At 38.1% G+C, this 20,787-nt stretch overlaps 1 protein-coding gene across 2 annotated transcripts in view; it reads right to left on the bottom strand.

Moving 5' to 3' along the window:
• The window catches only part of LOC114043698 (3-phosphoinositide-dependent protein kinase 1), a 92,720-nt gene that overhangs the window by 13,859 nt on the left and 58,074 nt on the right, over positions 1-20,787 (bottom strand). For both annotated transcript variants that reach the window (XM_027862787.1, XM_027862788.1), the window contains one exon: positions 17,425-17,642. In XM_027862787.1, coding sequence (XP_027718588.1) covers positions 17,425-17,642 — 218 coding nt within the window. The remainder of the gene's footprint in view (positions 1-17,424; positions 17,643-20,787) is intronic.

Raw genomic sequence — 20,787 nt, 5'->3', positions numbered from 1 at the left:
CTAGCTGCCCCACCAAACTCTTCTTACAAGTGTATTCCGTGCTATTATATATTCCTCTCTCATTATATGCCTTTACTTCCTAAGCATCTACATTAGGTTCTTTAAACTGATGGCCATTTCCTCTTCATCAGAATTGTTTCTCTTTGTACCTTCAAATTTTATTCTTGAGAGTTTCTCATCTGTCCTAAACTACCTTCCTATACACGATTTTCAGTCAATGGCATCCTACCTTTCCTCCTTGGTAAATTTTTTTTGGTATAAATTTTTTATTCATTTTAAACTTAAATACAAAATGAGAAAAGAAAAACAACATTTTCATGTACACAGTAGAACATAAGAGAGGACTCAAAATAATAAATTTCCATTTCAAGAAAACAAACCTATGTAATAAATATACATTATTTTCAAAGCTACCCAGCTTTTCTTTGCTTCCTTCAAGGTTTTCTTTTGTTCTCTGCTGTGTACTTTTACTTTATTTTTTTTCTCTCTCCCTCATCCCCAGAGAAGGCTAAAATTAAACTTGAATATATATAAAATATATACATAGATATCTATAAACACACACATATATACAAATACAGACATACACATATACAAATATATTTAAGACCATACTATGCATATTTCTATTTGTCATTTGTTTCTCTGGAGATAGACAGCATCTTCCTTCACAGGTCCAAGTCTTTCCATGTTTTTCTAAATCAACAAGCTCATCATTTCTTCTATCACAGCAGGATTCCAATACAATCATACCCTATTTGAGAAACTGTCTAGGAAAGATTTTTTCCCAATTTTCTGCTTTCCTTCTATTCTTGACTACATTGGTTTTATTTATATAAGAAATTTTTTATTTAAAATAATTGAAATTATCCATTTTATGCTTCAACAATACTCTCACCTTATAATATAGTTTAAAGTCTGGTACTGTTGAATCCCTTTCCTTTATATTTTTTTCCTTAGTTTCTTTGAAATTCTTCACCTTTTGTTCTTCCAAGTGAATTTTGTTATTATGTTTTTCTAACCTAGTAAAATAATTTTTTAGTAATTTCATTAGGATGGCAATGAATAAATACATTAGGTAAAATTGCCATTTTTTATTATATTGGCTTTACTTACCCATGAACAATAAATATCATTCCATTTTTTAAAATCTGATTTTTTCCGTATAAAAAGTATTTTATGTTTATGTTCATGAAGACCCTGTATCTGTTTTGGCAGGTATACTCCCAGGTATTTTATACTGTCTAGTTATTTTAAATGGTCTAAAACAATATTAAATAATATTAATAATAAATATATATAAATATTAAATATTAAATAATTTCTCTTTAATTAAATCTATTTTAGCTTCAACTTTGTCTGAGATCATAATTACTACCTGTGCTTATTTTACATAATAATAAATCCTACTCCAGCCCTTTATTTTATCTCTGTGTATCTCTCATTCTTAACTGTGCTTCCTGAGAGCAACATATTGTTGAATTCAGATTTTTAATCCATTCTATCCCTTTCCATTTTATGGGTAAATTCATCCCCTTCACATTCTAAGCTATAATTAATTGTTGTATATTTCCCTCCTTATTTTTCCTCATTATCCTTCTCACCCTATTTACTCTATCCCTCCTCACTCTTCTAATTTATTTCTACCCACTACTTTACCCTCTTATTCCTTACTCTACCCATCCCTCTAAGAGTCTCTCCCTTATCCTCTCCCCCTACCTTCTACCTTAATCTACCTATCTTTCTGAGTTTCTCCCTTTTCCCCTTCCCCTCCAAAGTCTTAATCTACAAACCCTTCTAAAAGTCCCTCCCTTATCCTATTCCCTTACCTTCTTAATCCTTTCTAAATTTAGAAGACTTTTATACCCTTCTAGATATATATGTTGTTCCATCTTTAACCCATTTCCAATGACAGTAAGGTTCCAGCACTACCTACTTTCCCTCTGGCTTGATTCTTCTGTATCAATTCTTCCTTTCATGCCTCATTTGTATAATTACACCGTTTTATCTCTCACTATACAGTTTTATTTTTGTTAGAATCACCCCATCATATACAGCTCAGCCCAAGCTTTTCTTTCTTTCTTTTTTTCTTTTTTTTTTAGGCAATTGGGATTAAGTGACTTGCTCAGGGTCACACAGCTAGTAAGTGTCAAGTGTTTGGTGCGAGGCCGGATTTGAACTCAGATCCTCCTGACTCTCCAGGGCAGACTGCTCTATCCACTGAGCCACTTAGCTGCCCCCCAAGGTTTTTGTTCAAACTGTCCAAATAATGACAGTCATAAGAGTACTAATAACTAGCAAGGTTACTATCATTTCCATGTCAGGAACCAGATATTTGAAAGTAGTTATTTCTCATTTCCCCTGAGTCTTTTCTTCTTCAGGTTAAATGAACCACTTACACTGATGTGGCTGACTTCTGCCCAGCAACAATGAGAGCCTTGCTAAATCTATATCTGCCCAGTTATAGGGGGCCCTATCTGTTGACAAGAAAACCTTGTTATTTTCTGTTATTTTCTGTGACTTACCCCTAATGTTTGTGCCCATATCCTTGAATGTTGCAAGTTAAGTTCCCTGCTTTGTGACCACATACCCGAACTGTTTTGTAACGTACTCAATACACCTGCATCTCCTTTCCTGCTTTCCCTTAGCCACCTGCTTCCCCTTTCCTGACATCCCTCTTTGTGGTTAACTGCCCACATAGGAGCATGCCCCCCATCCCTTGCTGAGTGCCCAAAACTTGGTATAAAACTCATCCCAGGCTGCTAGTCTTCCCCCAGGACTAGCCCACCACTTTGTGACTATAAAGCTTTCTTGACTCTGCCCCCTAAATTCTTTCCAGACAACCTGACTCCGAACATTATCTACCTCTTCAATACTACATGGCTTAGGCCCATAACCACCATGATTGCCCTCCTTTGGATATGCTTCATAGACATTATAGGAACAGACTGGCCTCAAAAAGCAAAATTAGAACCACAAGACAGAAGTTTAAGGAAGACAAGATTTCTGTCCAAAAGCAGAAAAAGGCTGCCTAAAAAGACAATGAGGTCAACCAATGCTAAGGTCTTAATAACATGCAAACGCCAGCTACATTCATGATAAATAGGATATAATTAAAAGAAGGAAAGCACTAGAATTAAGAAGAGTTAGGGAAAGCTATCAGGATATTGTTAGTGAAGTAGAAAATAATAATATCACAACCAAGAAGGGCAGGACTCCTTTTCTAGACAAAGGAATCACTTTCATTTAACATTTTTAATTAATTCATTTTAAACTTAAATACACAAGAAAAGAAAAAGAAACATATTATAAACTTAAATACAAAATAAGAAAAAAAAGCATTGCTATGTGCACAGCAGAACATAAGAGAGGATTCAAAATATACAGCAATAAATTTCCATTTCAAGAAAACCTACATAATAAATACTATGCATTGTGTTCAGAGCTGTCCATCTTTTCTTTGCTTCCTTATAAGTTTTCTTTTGTTCTCTGCTGTGCACTTTTTACTTTGTTCTTTTTTCCTCTACCTCCCCTCCCCTCCCCAAAGAAGATACAACTAAGCACATATATGTGTATGAATATGTATGTACATATACACATACACACAATACACGTGCATGCACATATACACACAGATATGTATATGCATATACACATATATGTATACATACATATACTTAGATATCTATAATCATACTCAGATATAGACATATACATTCATATGCATGTATATAAAACCATACTATACTTATTTGTCCTCGTTCTCTCTCAGGGTGGATAACCTCTTCCTTTCCTAAGTCAGAGTCTTTCCACATTTTTCTAGGTCCATCAACTCATCACTTCCTGCACCACAGCAATATTCCAACCTTATACTGTCTAATTATTTTAGATAGTCTAAAACAATATTAATATGGCTGACATACAATGTAGTTTTCCTATTTCCTCTTATGATTAAATCTATTTTAGCTTTAATTTTGTCTGATATCATGATTACTACCTCTGCTTTTTTTTCCCAATAAATTCTGATGATTTTTATTTTATGTTTGTGTCTATCTCTTATTTTCTATCCCTCCTGACTCCTCTACTTTACTTCTACGTGCTACCTTGTCCTCCTATTACTCAACCTACACTGCCCCCTCCAAGAATCCCTCCCTTATCCTTTCATTCCTGTAAATCTAAACACCCTTCTATTACTCCCCCTTATCCATTCCTTCATCCTCCCCTCAAAGAATCCCTCCCTTATCCTCTCCCCTCCCCTTCCCTTAGCCTTTTATTTCTTTTTGAATTTAGAAGACTTTTATACCCTTCTAGATAGATAGATAGATATAGTTCCCTCTTAAATCCATTCCCTATGAAAGTAGGGTTCCAAACAGATATCTCAAACTCCATACAACCGCAAGAGCACTCATAGTTCTCCCCTCAAAACCCATCCCTCTTCCAAAGTTCTCTATTATTGCCAGGTCATGTGATGAAGAACTACATATTTTCTCCAATGGGGGGGAGGGGAGGGAGAGAGAAAAGGAGAGAGGGGAGGGAGAGAGAAAAGGAGAGAGGATGAAGGGAGGAAGGGGAAGGAGGAGAGGAAGGGGGATTATTATATGCCAGGGGTACAGCTCTATCCATAGGACAAGAAAGTAAGAAGCTCAGAATTACAACAGATGATGATAACTGCTTTCTTCTGACTCAGCATCCATCCCCTACCAACCTCTATACTTCAACAGGTCACAAAAACAGTCAAACAGATTTGTGTTTTGGCCTATTCAGAGATTTCCATCTTACTGCAGAAACTTTGCCAGTGCATCCCACCTCCTGGGTTTCCTTCTTCCCAAGGGAGCCCCCAGATTAGGAAACCCTAAAGCGACAGAGACTGCCTGGAACATATATCAAGGCCTATCCCAATTCTGCAAAAAGCATTTGATTCAACCCAGTCAGAGAGTTAAGAAACTGGAAGAACTGGGGCAGGAAACCAGCCTGTATGACTGCACCAGGCCTGAAAGAAAAGAAAATGAAATCTATCTGAGGCCAGTCACATCCCCCAAGAAGTTATTTGGGACAGACTGAGGCTTGGTGACAAGCAAATTCCCTAAATGGAAAGAGGCTAAGACAGCACTACAATCCAGCTCGGGGTATACATACCATCAGGATCCAGAAAGTGAGTCAGGGAAATAGAAGGCGAAAATGCTAAAACTACAAAAAGTATTAAGAGGAACATAATTTAGTAAAAACTTAAGAGCATGAGAAGATAAGTCAACAGAGTATACAAAAATGAGAAGCAAGAATGAATATTAAAACATCTAGGAGATTACAATAAATATTACAAGACAAAGGAAACCAAGCCAATGCCTAATGAAACACAGAATACTGTGACAGCATGAAACAAAAAAGATTTCTAGAATGGTTCAAGAGAGAAATGAAAAACTTAAGAGAAGGTAGAAAGGACAAAAATAAGAATCTATGGTCTGTAGGGCAGAAATGATTAGCAGAAAAGAAAAATGTTGCAACAACCCCTCAACTCATTATTTCAGCTTCTAGTCTAGCCCTCACAGCCATCATCCAGGGAAGTAATCCCTATATGGAGGGAGTCAGCAAGACCAAACAATTGCCATGCACAGAGAAAGTGAGGTAGCCCAGATGAATTAGCAAGGTTCCCCGAGGAAGTCAGGAGGCAGTATGTACCTGGCAAGTCAAACAACCACCACCACCACCACCACCCACCATCATCTCCCCTCAGTCCCTGATAAAGACAATCCAGAACTCTGAACCCAAGAGCTTTGTGAGTAGAAATGCTCCTCAAAAACAAAACAAAACAAAAACAAACCAAAAAAACCCCACCAGACTTGCTTCCAGCCTAGCACCAACAACCATCATTGTGAGGAGAAATCATGTGGAGAAGAAGTTTGCCTTCCTAACAAGACCAGCATCAGCAACTATTGACTGTTGCAACCAACAGACAGATAAGCACAAGAACCCTGAGAGTGGCAGCACCCATAGATCACTAGCCCTGCTTCCAGCCCAGCTCTACTAGCCGACATCCAGGGAAGCAACTCCTGTGGAGAAGGAGCCAGACATCCCAGCCAACTGCCACCCACAGAGCAGCCAAGTCAGTCTAACTGAAGCAGTAAGGAACGATGAGAGAGAAACAGGAGGTAGCATGGGTCAAGATGGTCAAACTACCACCATCACCTTGACCACCATCTTCCCTCAGACTCTCACGGAGGTAGCTCAGGGCCCAGAACCTTGGGAACATCCTTGTGTCCAGCCCAGTAGTCAGCCATCGTGTAGAGTGGAATTTAACAAACAAAAGGATAAACTGGGGCAATTCTCCAAGCAAGATGTTTATTAATAGGGTGCCAAACTTATTAATAAAGGGGTCTCTGGCTTGCCTCCATTTGTGCCAAAAGACCTGGAGTAAGGGCCAACAGGGTTTTTTAAATCTAGGTGTGGATTCCTTTTGATTGGCCTGACAGTACAAAATTTGTACCTCCCCTGGAAAAGGCAAGGCAATCCCCACTGGTGGACATTTTAATGAGGAGGTGAGTTGATAGTTCTCAGCTTCTCTCTATTCCCTACTTCATTCATCTTTGTGGGGGGAGGGGGATAATCCTCAGGTAAAAGAATTAGTCTACAGCTAGGTAGCCCAGTGGATAGCGCACTGAGCTTGGAATAAGGAAGACATCTTCCTGAGCTCAAATCTGGCCTCAGACAATAACTATATGAACTCCGGGCAAGTCACTTATTCCTGTTTGCCTCAGTTTCCTCATCTGTAAAATGAACTGGAGACGGGCAAACCACTCTAGTAACTCTGCCAAGAAAACCCCAAATGCGGTCACAGAGAGTCCAAATGAAAACAACTGAAAAACAAGGAAAGGGGACTGTCCTTCAGATGTGCCCGATTATGCCCCTCTCTGACACTTAAGGAATTCTAGATGCTTTATAAAACCCAACTGTCAGAACAATCTTGGCTAGAAGAACAAAACTACTCCAATCAGGATCTCCCCAGCTTGGTCTCCCACGCTCTGGACCAAGTCACCTCCAACTTTGATTAAGGAAAAGCAAGGACAAAGAACATGTCCCCTGAGGATGGCCTAGCTCAAGCTGGCTTCTGTTTATAGTGTAAACAGAAGGCAGGCAAGGAAGGGGTATCCCACTTGGGAGGGTCCCAGCCCAAGCTAGTTAAGGAGCAGATGCCTTGGGGGCTGGGAAGTGATCACAATGCTCCATCACACCCATCAGAAACTATCTGCCCTTCAGAAGTGGGGTCTGACAAAGATAAGGAAAAAGAGGGATCACAAAGTAATACTGATTATTAAACAACACAGCATAATATTAATTTTTCTCAACACGCAGCCTAGAAAATGCTCCTACAGGAACTGCAGCCACAGTTACTGAAGACCCAGAAAAGAAAGTTCTTGTCACCGAAGTCCGTGGCCCTGTATCAGAGGAAATGACATTAATAAAGAAGCATTACCCTCTGCTTTACTACTGCACCCTAAGTATCATGGGACCTTATCATCTGACTTCCATCTGAAATATTCCACATGTGTTGTCTCCCTCATAGACTATGAGCTCCTTGAGAGCAAAGACTGTCTTACTTTTTTATTTGTGTCCCCAAGGCTTAACACAGCGCTCTGCACATACCGAGTGCACAATAAATGCTTTATTCATTCATTCATATAAGCAAAAGGTGCTAGTCTCAAAGACAGAATGCACTGAGACAACTTAAGGGTAAGTCTTCCAGAAGAACATAATAAATCAAAAAATCTGAACATGAAAATACAGAAAACAATGCCAAGAAAACTGCCCAGAACTTCTGGATTTAGAAAACAAATCACCAATCAAAAATCTGAAGATCACCCCCAGGGGGAAAAAAGAAAACAAAGTTTCCTGTTATTATCAAGGGCACCATCATCTGCACAATCAGCCAGGTTGGAAAACTGGCTATCTTCCTTCACTTACTCTCCCTCACCTCATCTGTCCAAACAGCTGACAATACCTGTTATTTCTACCTCCACAAGATCTCTCGTATGTTGTTATTCTATCATTTCAGTCATGTCCAACTCTTCATGAACCCATTTGGGATTTTCTTGGCAAAGATAATGCAGTGGTTCCCCATTTCTTTCTCCATTTTACAGATGAGGAAACTGAGACAAACAGGGTTAAGCGACATGCCCAGGGTCACTCAGTTAGTTAGTAAGTGTCCGAGATTTGAGCTCAGGAAGATGAGTATTCCTAACTCTAGGCCCAAGCCTCTATCCACTGCACAACTCACACAGCTACCACCCTAGTTCAAGCTCTCTTCTCTCATTTGTACTACTATTATAAATTTCTTTTATTTTTAATTGGATATTTTTGGGTCATTCTAATCTTGAAAAACATTGGCATTTCCATAAACAATGAACAGAAAAGGGCTGAACATTAAGTAACAAATCTATATTATCTTAGGGTTTCATTTTTTAAAAGAATAAGAAATTTAACAACTTAGTTCAAGTTCAAACCAGTGTTGTTTGCCATTGTGTCCTTTTGAACCTCCTGTTTTCTTCTGTACATTTTTTAATGTAAAAACTACCTTATTTTCTTTCTTTCTCTTATTTGTATCACTGATGCTAGTCCCCCCCCTTCTTCTTCCCAAATCCACCCAAATAAAAAAAAAGTTGTAAAAAATAAGCACATTAAAACAAAATTAATCCACAAATTATACTAAAATGTTCATCTGCTTTCGTGTGATGATCAATGAATCTATTGCACTGATTATAATTTTTAACCAGTACCAGATAGTTTTATTGATTACTGCATTTTGTAGTAAAGTTTGAAATCTGATGTTAATTCCCCTTCATTCTCACTTTTTCTCTTTATTTCCCCTTGAGATCCAATTTTATCTCTCCAGACAAATATCATTATTATTTTTTCCAGCTCTTTAGAGAACAACCCTTTGGTATTATGATTGGAATGTCCCTGAGTAAGCACATTAATTCAAGGAGCTTTGTCACTTTTGCTACTTCGGCAAGGCCCAATCATGAATAATTAAGATCTTGCCAATTATTTAAGTCAACAGTTCTACAAATAGTTTTCTGCTGTTGTAGTGATCTAAAGTTTCTTATGTGTACATGGACTCTTAAATATTCTATATATATTCTATAAATATTCTATATATATATGGCCAATTTGACTGTAACTCCTCTGTTTAGTCCTGCTGGATTTTATTTGTAAAGTTCTGGAAAACTGATCATTTACGTTGATGTATTTTATACCCTGCAACTTTGCTTTTTTGGGGGGGGGGAGGCAATTGGGGTTAAGTGACTTGCCCAGGGTCACACAGCTAGTGAGTGTTATGTGTCTGAGGCCAGATTGGAACTCAGGTCCTCCTGACTCCACGGCCAGTGCTCTATCCACTGCACCACCTACCTACCACATGATTTTAGTCAATAGGCAACAAGTATTTATTAAGCTCTTATTATGTGCCAGGCACATTGCTTAGCAAGCTTATGTTATCATTTTCTTTTTTGGAGGCAACTGGGGTTTTAAGTGCCCCAGGGTCACACAGCTAGTAAGTGTGTGAGACCAGATTTGAATTCAAGTCCTCCTGACTCTTGGGCTAGTGCTCTATCCACTGCTCCACCTAGCTGTCCCCAACTTTGCTAATACTACTTCAATCAATTTTTAGTTGAAACTCAAATCCAACTACACCATTACATCATTTGCAAAAAAGTGATAACTGTTTACGTATTGCCCATGTTTGTTCCTTCCATTAGTATTTCTAGTGTTATATCAAAAAATATTGATGATAATAAACACCCTTGTTCTAATCCTAAAGACATCTGGCACATCTCCCATTACATATGCAGGCTCTTGGTTTTCTATAGATATTTACCATATTAAGAAAAAGCCCCATTATTCTTATGCACTTTAGTATTTTAATGCTAAATGCTTTAACATTAAGTGCTGTATTTTGTCAAGAGCTTTTTCGGCATATTCTGATATAATCATGTGAATTCTATTACTTGAGTTATCAATATGATCTCCTATGTTAATAGTTTTCCTAATAGTGAACCAACCCAATATTCCTGGTAAAAAAGCCAACATGGTCTTAGTGTGTAACTTTAATAGGTTGTTTAATATGTCTAATATTTTTAATATTTTTGCATTAGCATTGAAGATAGTTTTCTTTCTCTGTTTTGTCTCTTCCTAGTTTAGGCATAAAGAACTTATTTAGGATATAGCTGAGCTCCCATCCACAACTTCTCCAAAAGATCTATAAAACACACCATACGAAATTCTGATATAAGAATCCAGAAAAAGTCACAGTGAATCCTTTGTCCAACTTAGGTTGGCATAGATAGACAGAGAGATCAGGAGACAGGGTTGGAGCAAGAGCACAAAGCACACAGAACACTAGCAAACAGAGAGAGGCTATAAGCAAACAAAGGTGGTTCCAGACCCATACTGGGGCACCCCCCAAACCCAAACTAGGACATTGTGAGGGGACAGGTGCCAACTAGCAGCTTTGTCACACACTTCCCAGTCACAGGTTGCAAATACAGGGTGGAGTTAGAAGTTTAGAGAAAACTTAGGTAGTGTACTAAGAAAAGAGAAGTTGAGAAGCCAGCAGCAGTGGTGTGGCTCAGATCTCAGGTACAAAGCAGGATCTCACTCTCAGTATCTAGCCCAGCCTGCAAAGGAATAACCAAGGCAAGAAACCTAGATCACAGAGCAATTTATGATTTTGTCACTTAGGGCCAAAAGAGCTTTCCAACTGGCTAACGGTGCAGAATCTAGCAGCAATCTTGAACAGACCCAAAACCAGGTCAGGAACTTGCAGAGCTCAGACTACTTTGTGAGTAGTGAAAGCTTGCAAATGCCCAGACTATTTCTAAGATCTTGAATAATATAATACTCAATATCCCAAGACATCAGCAACAGGACCAGCCTAAACCTTACTTCCAGAAGTGCCAGAGAACCGAGTCATAACATCAAGTCCCAGGAAGAATGTTCTGTTGTGTCCAACTCTCCGTGACCCCAATTGGGGTTTTCCTGGCACAGATACTGGAGTGGTTTACCGTTTTCTTCTTCAGCTCAATCTTCCAGATTGCAAGCCCAGTTCTCTATCCACTGTGCCACCTAGCTGCCCCACCAAACCAAGAAGAACAGGCAAAAACAAACAAACCCCCCCCCCCAAAAAAAACCCCACTATAATTAGCTATTATGGTGGCAGGGGCTCTCAAGACACAAACAAAGCTGGAGAGAATGACTCCAAAACATCTTCAAGCAAAGTCTCAGAGAAAAACACAGCTGGGCATAAACTCAACTAGACTTCCTAGAATGAGGAAATTGAGGAAAAAATTGTAAAAGAAGTAAGAGCTATTGAAGAAAGAATTAGAAAGGGAATTAATAGCTTGGCACAAGAAATACAAAACCCTGCCTGAGCAGCAAACTCCCTGAAAACTAGAATCAACCAAACAGAAGCCAAGGACTCCATGAGGCAACAAAAAATATTAAAACAAAGGCAAAAGGCTGGAAAAAAATGGAAGAAAATGTAAAGCATTTATCTCACAGCAAAAACAACTGAACTGGAAAAGAGAAAGACAAGAAAAAATTTAAGAATCATTGAACTATCTGAATGCCATAACCCAAAACAAAAAAAAAAACAAAAAACAAAAAAAAAGCCTAAACATCCTATTTCAAGAAATCTTAAAAGAAACTCAAATTTCATAGAACCAGAGGACAAAATGGAAATAGAAAGAATCCATTAGGCACCTCCTAAAAGAAACTCCAAAATTAAAACTCTAAAGAACATCATAGCCAAAATCTAAAGCTTCCAGGTGAAAGGAAAAATACTGCAAGCAGACAGAAAAAAAGAATTCAAGTACCAAGGAGTCACAGGATCACACACAACTTAGAGCTGCCACTATACAGCAGCAGAGAACTCGGTATACACTATTCCAAAAAGCAAAGTATATGGGCTTACAATCAGGAATAACTTATCTAGCAAACTAATTATGATTACACAGAAGGGAAAAGGCCCTTTAATAAATAAAACCAAGGACATCTAGGCATTCCTGATAAAAAGATCTGAGTTGCAAAGAAACACAGATGTGAAGAGAAGCATAAAAAGGTAAACATGAATGAACAATGATAAAGGGCTAAACAACGATAAACTGTTTACATTTATACGTGTCCCCTTTTAACCTCATCATCCTCATCATCATCCTTCTCCTCCTCCTCTTCATCATCATCGCTATCTTAATAGAGAATCCAATTAGGTAAGACTTGAGAGTGATTCTATTATGTCTTGATGATCTTAAGAAAAAGTATGGAAAGAGAAGAGAAGAAGAATATACTGAGGAAGAGATGGAAAGAAATGTTTCTTGGAAGGCGAATCTTGGCTGATTAAGATGAAAAAAAATTTTAAGAACACATTTATATCATTAAAGGAATTTGTTAGGATGTCAATAGTTTATATGTAATATTGTAATTAATGATTCTTTGAATGTTTACTTGATAAAACGCACTTGTAAATTCATTTGGCTCTGGGGTTTTGTGGTTTGGGAATTAATTTATGGCTTGTTCAGTTTCTTTCTCTAAAATTGGTTAAGTTTTCTATTTCTTTCCCTCTTAATCTGAGTATTTTATATTTCTGTAAATATTCATCCATATAAATTATTAGTTGTGTTGGCAACTAGTTTCTAATAATTTCTCTTATTTTCTCTTCAGTTGTAGAGAATTCTGTTTCATTTTTTGATACTGACAACTTGGGTTTTCCTCACTCTTCCCCTCAGACTGTTTATTTCTCCCCACAACAAAAAAAAAATTTCCTACTCTTATTTATCAAATCAATCATTTTTTTCTTTCATTTTTGTTAATATCCTCTTTAATTTTAAGAAGGAAAACATTTTAGTGTTTAGTTGTGGGATTTGGGTTTTGCTTCCTTCTAATGTTTTGTTTATTAACTTATGTTCAATACATAAGCCATTGATTTGTTCCCTCTCTTTTGTTGATAAAAACATTTAAACACGTGTATTTTCCCCTGACTTCTCTGTACCCCCAAAATTTTCGTATTATTACCCATCATCCTTTTTTGAAATGAAATTATCTATTGTTTCTATGATTTGTTCTTTAAATCATAGGATTAAATTATTGAATCTCCATTTAAGTTTCAATCCTTTTTTCAAAGACCCTTATAATTTTATTGTGTAATGGTCAGTAAAAGATATGTTTAATATTTTTGCTTTTGTGAATTTGAGGTTTTTTTGGTCTAACACATGATTAGTTTTTGTAAAGTTTCCATACATGGCTGAGAAATATTTCTATTTCTTTCAATTCCCATTCAATAATCAACAGAGATCTATCTTATCTAACTTTTCTAAATTTCTATTTAGATCCTCAATTTTTTTCTTCTTTATCCTTTTGTTAGATTTGTCTTGGTCTGAAAGTGTTGCACTGAAGGGTCCCAATTACTACAATTTTGCTATTTTGCCTAAAATTTAATTAACTTTTCCTTTAAGTACTGACATGCTTTCAGAACATATATTAAGTACTGATATTATTTCATTAAGCATCACATAGCTTTCCTGTTTAACTCTTTTTAACCGTATCTTATTTTTATCATTGCCTTGCCCAAGATCATGTTTTCTACTTCCACTTTTGGGGATTTACCTGAGGCAAAATCAATTCTGCTCCAGCCTCTTACATTAACTCTGCGTGAATCTTTGTTTCAAGTGTGTTTCTTGTAAATAACATACTGTTCAGTTATGCTTTATAATTTATTTTGCTCTCCTGTTTTATGGATAAGTTCATTCCATTCATGTGCATGGTTATGATTTTTAGTTGTTTATTTTCCTCTACACTGTCCACTTTTACTTTCTCCTCTTTCCTCTCAGACTCTATCTTTACAAAGATGATGACAGCGGTAAAAGGAGTGTGAGCAACACTAATGATCTATAATTGGAGCTCTCCTGCTTCCAATCCAGCTCCTCCTTCTTAGCTTCTCCCTTCATCAGGTCAACCAAATTCACACATTGATTCCTCCCTGCTCTCTACTCTTGACCTTCTGGACTTCCTTCTCCTCTGCACCAAGCCCAGGAATAGGTACCTCCTTCCCCCTCCCCCACCTATTCAGTTTCATTTCATGTATTGTCTTTTTCCTTTAGAATGTTAGCTCCTTGAGGGCAGGAAGAACTGTCTTTTCTTTTTGAATTTGTATTTCTAGGGCTTAGCACAGTGCCTTTCAAATAATAAGTGCTGAATCAATGCTTGTAGGCTTGTAGACAGACAGATAGACTGACAGATATCCTGTTCCTATCTATTTACATATATATTGTCTCTTCCATGTAAACTCCTTGAGTACATGGACAGCTTTATTTTGGCTTTTTCTTTCTATCCTCGGGACTTGTCAGTAAGACAGTCAATAGGTATTTATTAGAGCCCACTACATGCCAGGCCCTTTGCTTAACAATGGAGATATAAAGAAATGGAAAAGAAAGTCCCTGCCTGGGTCCATCTAGATGACTCACTGGATAGAGTGCTGGCCCTGGAGTCAGGAAGACTTGAGTTCAAATCTGGCCTTAGACACATAACACTAGCTGTGTGACTCTGGGCAAGTCACTTAACCCTAATTGTCTCACACACAAAAAAAAAAAAGTCCCTGCCCTAAGGAGCTCACAGTCTAATAAGGGAGATAACATGCAAACAAGTATGTACAAACAAGATATCTAAAGGACAGATAGGAAATAACAGAGGGGAGGCACTAGAACTAAGGACTGGGAAAGAAAGGCATCAGGGTAGTTGAGACTTGAAAAAAGCCAGGGAAGCTAGGAGGCAGAGGTAAGGAAGCAGAGCATTCCCAGCATAGAGAACCAGCCAGAGAAAATGACCAGAGTTAAGAAATGAGTGTCTTGTTCCAGGAACAGCATGAAGGCCAATGTCACTGAATGGTCTGGGGTAATGAGGAGTAATGACTAGAAAAGAGGAGGTTGGGGGGAGGGATTATGAAGTGCTTTGAACACCTAACAGAGGATTTTATATTTATGTTTGATCCTAGAAGTGATAGGTAGCCACTAGAGTTTACTGAGGAGGGGGGATTAAATGGTCAGGTCTGCACTTTAGGAAAATCACTGACAGGTGAATGGAGAGGGACTGACGTGGGGAGAGATCAGTGGCAGGCAGAACCACTAGTAGGCTACTGCTATAGTTCAAGTATGAGGTGATAAGGGCCTGCACTAGGGTGGTAGCAGTATCAGTGGAGAAAAGGGGGTATATTTAAGAGATGTTGCAAAGATGAAATCAACAGGTCTTAGCAACAGATTAAATTGGGGGGGCGGGGAGTGAAAAGTCAAGAGTGATACTTAGGTTGCAAGCCTGGGGAAAAGAGAGTGTTCAAAGGGAAGAGGATGATCAACACTGTCAAAGGCTGCGGAGAGGTCAAGGAGAAAGAAGATTGAGAAAAGGCACACTGCGTTTGGCAATTCAGATATCATTGGTAACTTTGAAGAAAACAATTTCAGTAAAATGAGATCAGAAGCCAGATTGTACAGACTTAAGCAGGAAAAGGAAATTGAGGGGATTAGGAGAGCAAGTGATTAATTGTGGGAATTGAGTGAACCATATTGACTCCATCTTGTGACTCAATTCTAGAGCTCGCTCAGTTCTCTTTCTTTTCAATTATGGGTTTAGTCCAACTTCTGTCCTGTGAGAAAACTTTATTCAGTGATGGGAATTTGGCGAAAACCTTATTATATTGTTCATACCTAGCCCTGCATGGCTGGGAAACTGGACCACTTCTACCTGCTGCTTAGAGACTCTTAGCTAAGGGCCTTGGTTATGCTGATCAGAAGGAACCCAGTCAGACCCAAAGATTGATGTGAGTTTTCTCACAATTGTACACCTCAAGCAACACATGTCTGACCCGAAAACTGGCCCTATATTAATCAGTTACAGTTTCCATGTTCCTTTGATTGTTTACAGACATTTGAGGGAGTGGGACTCCTTTTCTGATTCATGGAATTGCACCTGTTCACTCTCTCCCTCCCAACTTGGAAAGTCCCTAACCTTTTGATTAATTGTTTTTAACGTATAAAAGTCTGTCTCCTCCTGCATTTGGGGTTCAGGTCTAAGGTGAGGAGGTCTGGTCCCAGTTCATTAGGCAATGAGCATACATTGCTTAATAAGTCAATATGCTCCAAAGATCAAACTTTTATTTCCTCAATCATTTCATCTTTCACCTGCTACAGAGGAAAGAAAGTAAAAGTATCTATTATAGAGGGTTTTCTCAAGAAGTGTAGCCAAAAAAGACAAAAGAGATATGGGACAAAAGTAAGAATGGAACAATCAATAAAGGTTTGTTGAGGATGGAGAAGACATGGGTGTGTTTTCAAGCAGTGGAAAAGTAGTCAGTAGAAAAGGAGATACTGAAGATAAGTGAAAGAGTGGGGATGACAAAGGAAGCAATCTGCTGCAGGAGTTGGGATTGGAAGGGATCACTTGTGCAGGTAGAGGGCTACTTCTGTACGTGAGACAGAGGTGAAAAAGGCATCTGAGTGACATGAGATGAGAAGGCAAAGAGGAGGTCACAGTGAATGGCCTCAACTCTTTCAGTAAAATATGAGGGCAAGGCTGTCAGCTCAAAGGGTGGAGAGACAGGGAGCCACGGAAGGTTTGAAAAGGGCTGAGAGGGTTTGGAAGAGCCATTGTGGAGAATGGGATAGTGAGTTGGCAAGGGAGTTGTAGAAACACTGCCTGGCAGCAGCGAGGACTCAGGTGAGGATACGTAACATGAATTTGTGGCGGATCCAGTCAGAACTGTTGAATGATTTTCCCCCCACCCGTGTAGAAGGAAAAGCAGTGGACAGTGGGAATCATCCAAAGCGAAGGCTTAGCAGAGCACAATCAACAATATGATGAGGGGACAGGGACTAAAGAGGACAGTGTAGAGTCGAAGTGGTTCATTAAGGGCTTAAGCTGAAGGTAAGAGAGAATGGCCAGTGCAAGGGTGATGGCCTGAGAGAGAACTGAGGGGTCAAAGGATTGGAGGTCAAAGTGTAGACAAAGAGTAAGATTTGGTATGAGAAGGCATAACCTAACCCTACCAGAAAGTTAAGAAACTTAACTGCATTAACATTATTCGGATGGTTTGTGAGGCTCCAAGCTCTTTGTGCCCTTGTACTGTTACTTCCCTGAACTATATGCCTGCATATCACTGCTATACTTCTTACTGCAAGTACATAAGGATTGTTATTATGAACTAACTTTCCCCCTTATGTCACATTTTCATGGAACCATTTAATAACACTAGGAAGATATCAGGCTATGTTTATAACCATGAAAAACCAACCAGTCAGTTAGAAGTCACCTTTTAAAGAAAATAAATCATCTCTATATCCTTCCCATAGCACCCGAACAACTTACATCTTAAGATGTTTAAAGAGTTCTTACCATGGGTTTCCACTGGCCTGCTTCTCCAATAATAATCTCTTCTCATCTTCAGAAAACTGTAAGTCCAGCTCAAAAGAATTATTGTCCAGATCATGAATGTATTGGTCTATATTGCTGCCTGACCTTTGAGGCAGGCTACTCTCTGAAGCAGATAATGAATGTGAAGAAGCTGAAGATGAAACTTGCATGCAGCCAAATTGGCTTAGAAGATTGTCGTACTATGGGGGGAAAAAAAGGAAAGTCATTATAAATTTCCACTGGTTTACATTAAACTTCTGATGTGTCCTACGTTTAACAAGACTACACAAACCTTTACTCCGCTCACCAATTATGCTATGATCACTTTTAAAAAAACAAAATTTTGTATCAAACATAAAGTAGGATATAGCCTTGGAAATGAAAAAATTCATGAGGTCACACTGAAGATCCATATGTGCATATAGAAACAAAGACAGACCAAACAACAAAATCTGATTTCTGCTTCCAGTTTTTCTGATTTTGTTGCTGTTCAATTGTTTCAGTTGTGTCCAACTCTTCATGACCCTTCAACTTCAAATCTTCATGGAGTGCTTTGCCATTTACTTCTCCAGCTTATTTTACAGATGAGGAATTGAGGCAAAGAGGTTTAAGTGATTTGCCCCGGGTCACACAGCTAGTAAGATGAGTCTTTTTGACTCCAAGCCTGGCACTCTATCCACTGTGCCACCAAGCTGTCCCAGTTTTTATGATAACACTAGAGTAAGAATCAAATAATGGTTCAGTTACCATGAAAGCTTTATTTACTTTAACTTGACACTGTGTAGTGTGTAGGAAGCCAGCCACTTCGCTGTTCCTAATTCTCTTCTACTAGGAAGGATGAAACAGTATTCATACCATCAGACACAAGTAGTATGATACAAGAAAAATAGCAGTGACTCTGAAGGAAGGGGGCCCAGGTCTGAATCCTTGCTGTACTGCCTTTTACCTGTATGGACCTGGTCAAGTCACAACTCTCTGAGGCTTTTCCTCATCTCAAAAATGACAAAGTTAGACTGAGTGATCTCTAAAGTGTCTTCAAATTCTAAAATCCTACAATCCCAAAATTCAGATATATGTGGTACAAGACCACAGTTCCAAAAACAAAGAGCTGAAAGGATTATCTCTAGTGCTCTCTAGATAACTGAATGGTTATTTAATACACACTGCCTTTTTCAGACAAGAAAGACAAGAATTGCACTGTACAACATAAAAGAAAAATGGCTAACAAAACCAGAATGGGATGACTCAAGGGGAGGAAAATTCGTGTGGCTCTGAGAAACATGAAATAGGGAAAAAATTTTATATCTAGGTAATGCTAGTCAGTCAAGATTTGATTTTAAATCTGACCAACTAGTGAGTAACAAGTAATAATAGCTCAGATTGCTAAAGATTGCTATAAGAATTGCAAAGTGTTTTCCTCGTTAACCACTCTGTGAAGTAGGGAGTATAACCATTACTAGCCCCATTTTACAGCTGAGGAAAGTCAGGTCATAAAAGTTATCACATTGCCTGTTAGAAATAAATTTCCTTTTCCTAAGGGCCACGTATGCCCAGGTCACCCAGTCCACCCCACTCTCGGGCTGAAATCACCAGGGGGAGGTATTACAATTCATGTGAACAGAACTGGAATTGCATTCGATAAAGGAAGTTTAGGATGTATTGGGGCATTAATAAGATTGGAATTTGGAACACACCTCTACTACTTTCTAAGATATTTTCTTTAGCTTTCTAAAAAGGACAAGAGTAGAACGTGGAGCAAACTGGGGAAAATTCGCCCCACTTTTAGTTAAACTATTGGTTAACTAAAAATATTGCCATTTATAAGGAAAATTTTTAAAATTAAATTAAAAAATTTGTCTTATGCTTTCCTGTGTTTGGAAGCAATATAGTGAACCTGAGTCCTAAATTTAGAGTTAGAAGACTTAGATTCATCCTTGTCTACAAATTTCAAATCTTCTACTTACTACCAGTATAACCTTGGATATCCTGGTCACTTGCCGTTTTTTAGCCTCCATTCTGTTACCTTTGAGTTGTGGGGGAAATCCTATATTCCCTCCAGGAAAGATTTTTTAATATTATATAATTAGGAGTCTACTAATCAAATTTGCTGTAGATATCATGCCACAACACAATGTATAAGACGTTAGATAAAGAATAATAGACCAGCCTAAGAGTCATGTACACTAGATTTAATAGAAGCAAAAAACAAAACAGAAATTACCCTACCTTTTGATGGAACAGTGCACAATAACACAACACCTCCAATCACCTAGCTGGATATTTTAATCTCACTAGATCTGATAAGTACTTGCTGGAGGATTCCCATTCATTGATAGAGTTTAATATGATTGTTTTGTTTTGTTTTTTTAAAATGCTTAATTTGGGTTTTTTTTATGTTTTATTTTTATTTTTGGCTAGGCAATGGGGTTAAGTGACTTGTCCAGGGTCACACAACTGGTAAGTGTTATATGTCTGAGGTTGGATTTGAACTCAGGTCCTCCTGAATTCAGGGCTGGTGCTCTATCCACTGCACTACCTAGCTGCCCTAATGTTATTGTTAATGATAATAATAATAGAAGCTAGCATTTATATCACACCTACTATATGCCAGGAACTGTGCTAAGCACTTCATAATTATTATCTCATTTGTTCTTCACAAGAAGATAAGTGCTATTATTATACCCATTTTGCAGATGAGGAAACCAAAGCAAACCAAGAGTAAGTGACTTGGCCAAGGTCACACAGCTAGTAAGTGTGTGAGGCTGGATTTGAACTTGGGTCTTACCTGACTCCAGGCCCAGTACTCTAATCATTGTGCCACCCAGCTGCTGTACCCTTACCCTCCTTCCACCAAACTTAATATCTCACATTTCTAAAGTTAAAAAGTGCTTTCCTCACAAACAACCCTGTGAGGTAGGCAGTACAAGTATCTCCATCCTACAGAGAAGGAAGGAGAAAAATTATTTGTCCATGACTATAAAATGCCAGAGTCAGGACTAGAAATTAGCACTCATTCCACTATAGCTCAGATATACTTTCTTCCAGTAATGACAAATGAGTAACATCACACTCAAGTGTTTGTGACTACTTTTACAAGTAACGTGCTTATAAAGGAATGAGAATCAACAACTTGACTAATGGCTTTTTTTTTCCCCAAAGTACTCTTTTTTAATCTCTCAGTAAATAGAAATTGCCTCTTGAAGGCAATATTGAAAACTGAACACAACATTCATCAAATTACTTATTATTAAGTATAATGACAAGAGCTATTAATTAACATTACACATAATATAATTATTAATAAGATGTAAATGATAAGAAGAAATATGATACATGCTACTGAGA

This window comes from Vombatus ursinus, unplaced genomic scaffold (assembly GCF_900497805.2).
Source record: "Vombatus ursinus unplaced genomic scaffold, bare-nosed wombat genome assembly UNPS02014770.1, whole genome shotgun sequence".
Classification (NCBI taxonomy): Eukaryota; Metazoa; Chordata; class Mammalia; order Diprotodontia; family Vombatidae; genus Vombatus; species Vombatus ursinus.
The sequence above is the reverse complement of the archived record's forward strand: the minus strand, read 5'-3'. Positions and strand labels throughout refer to the sequence as shown.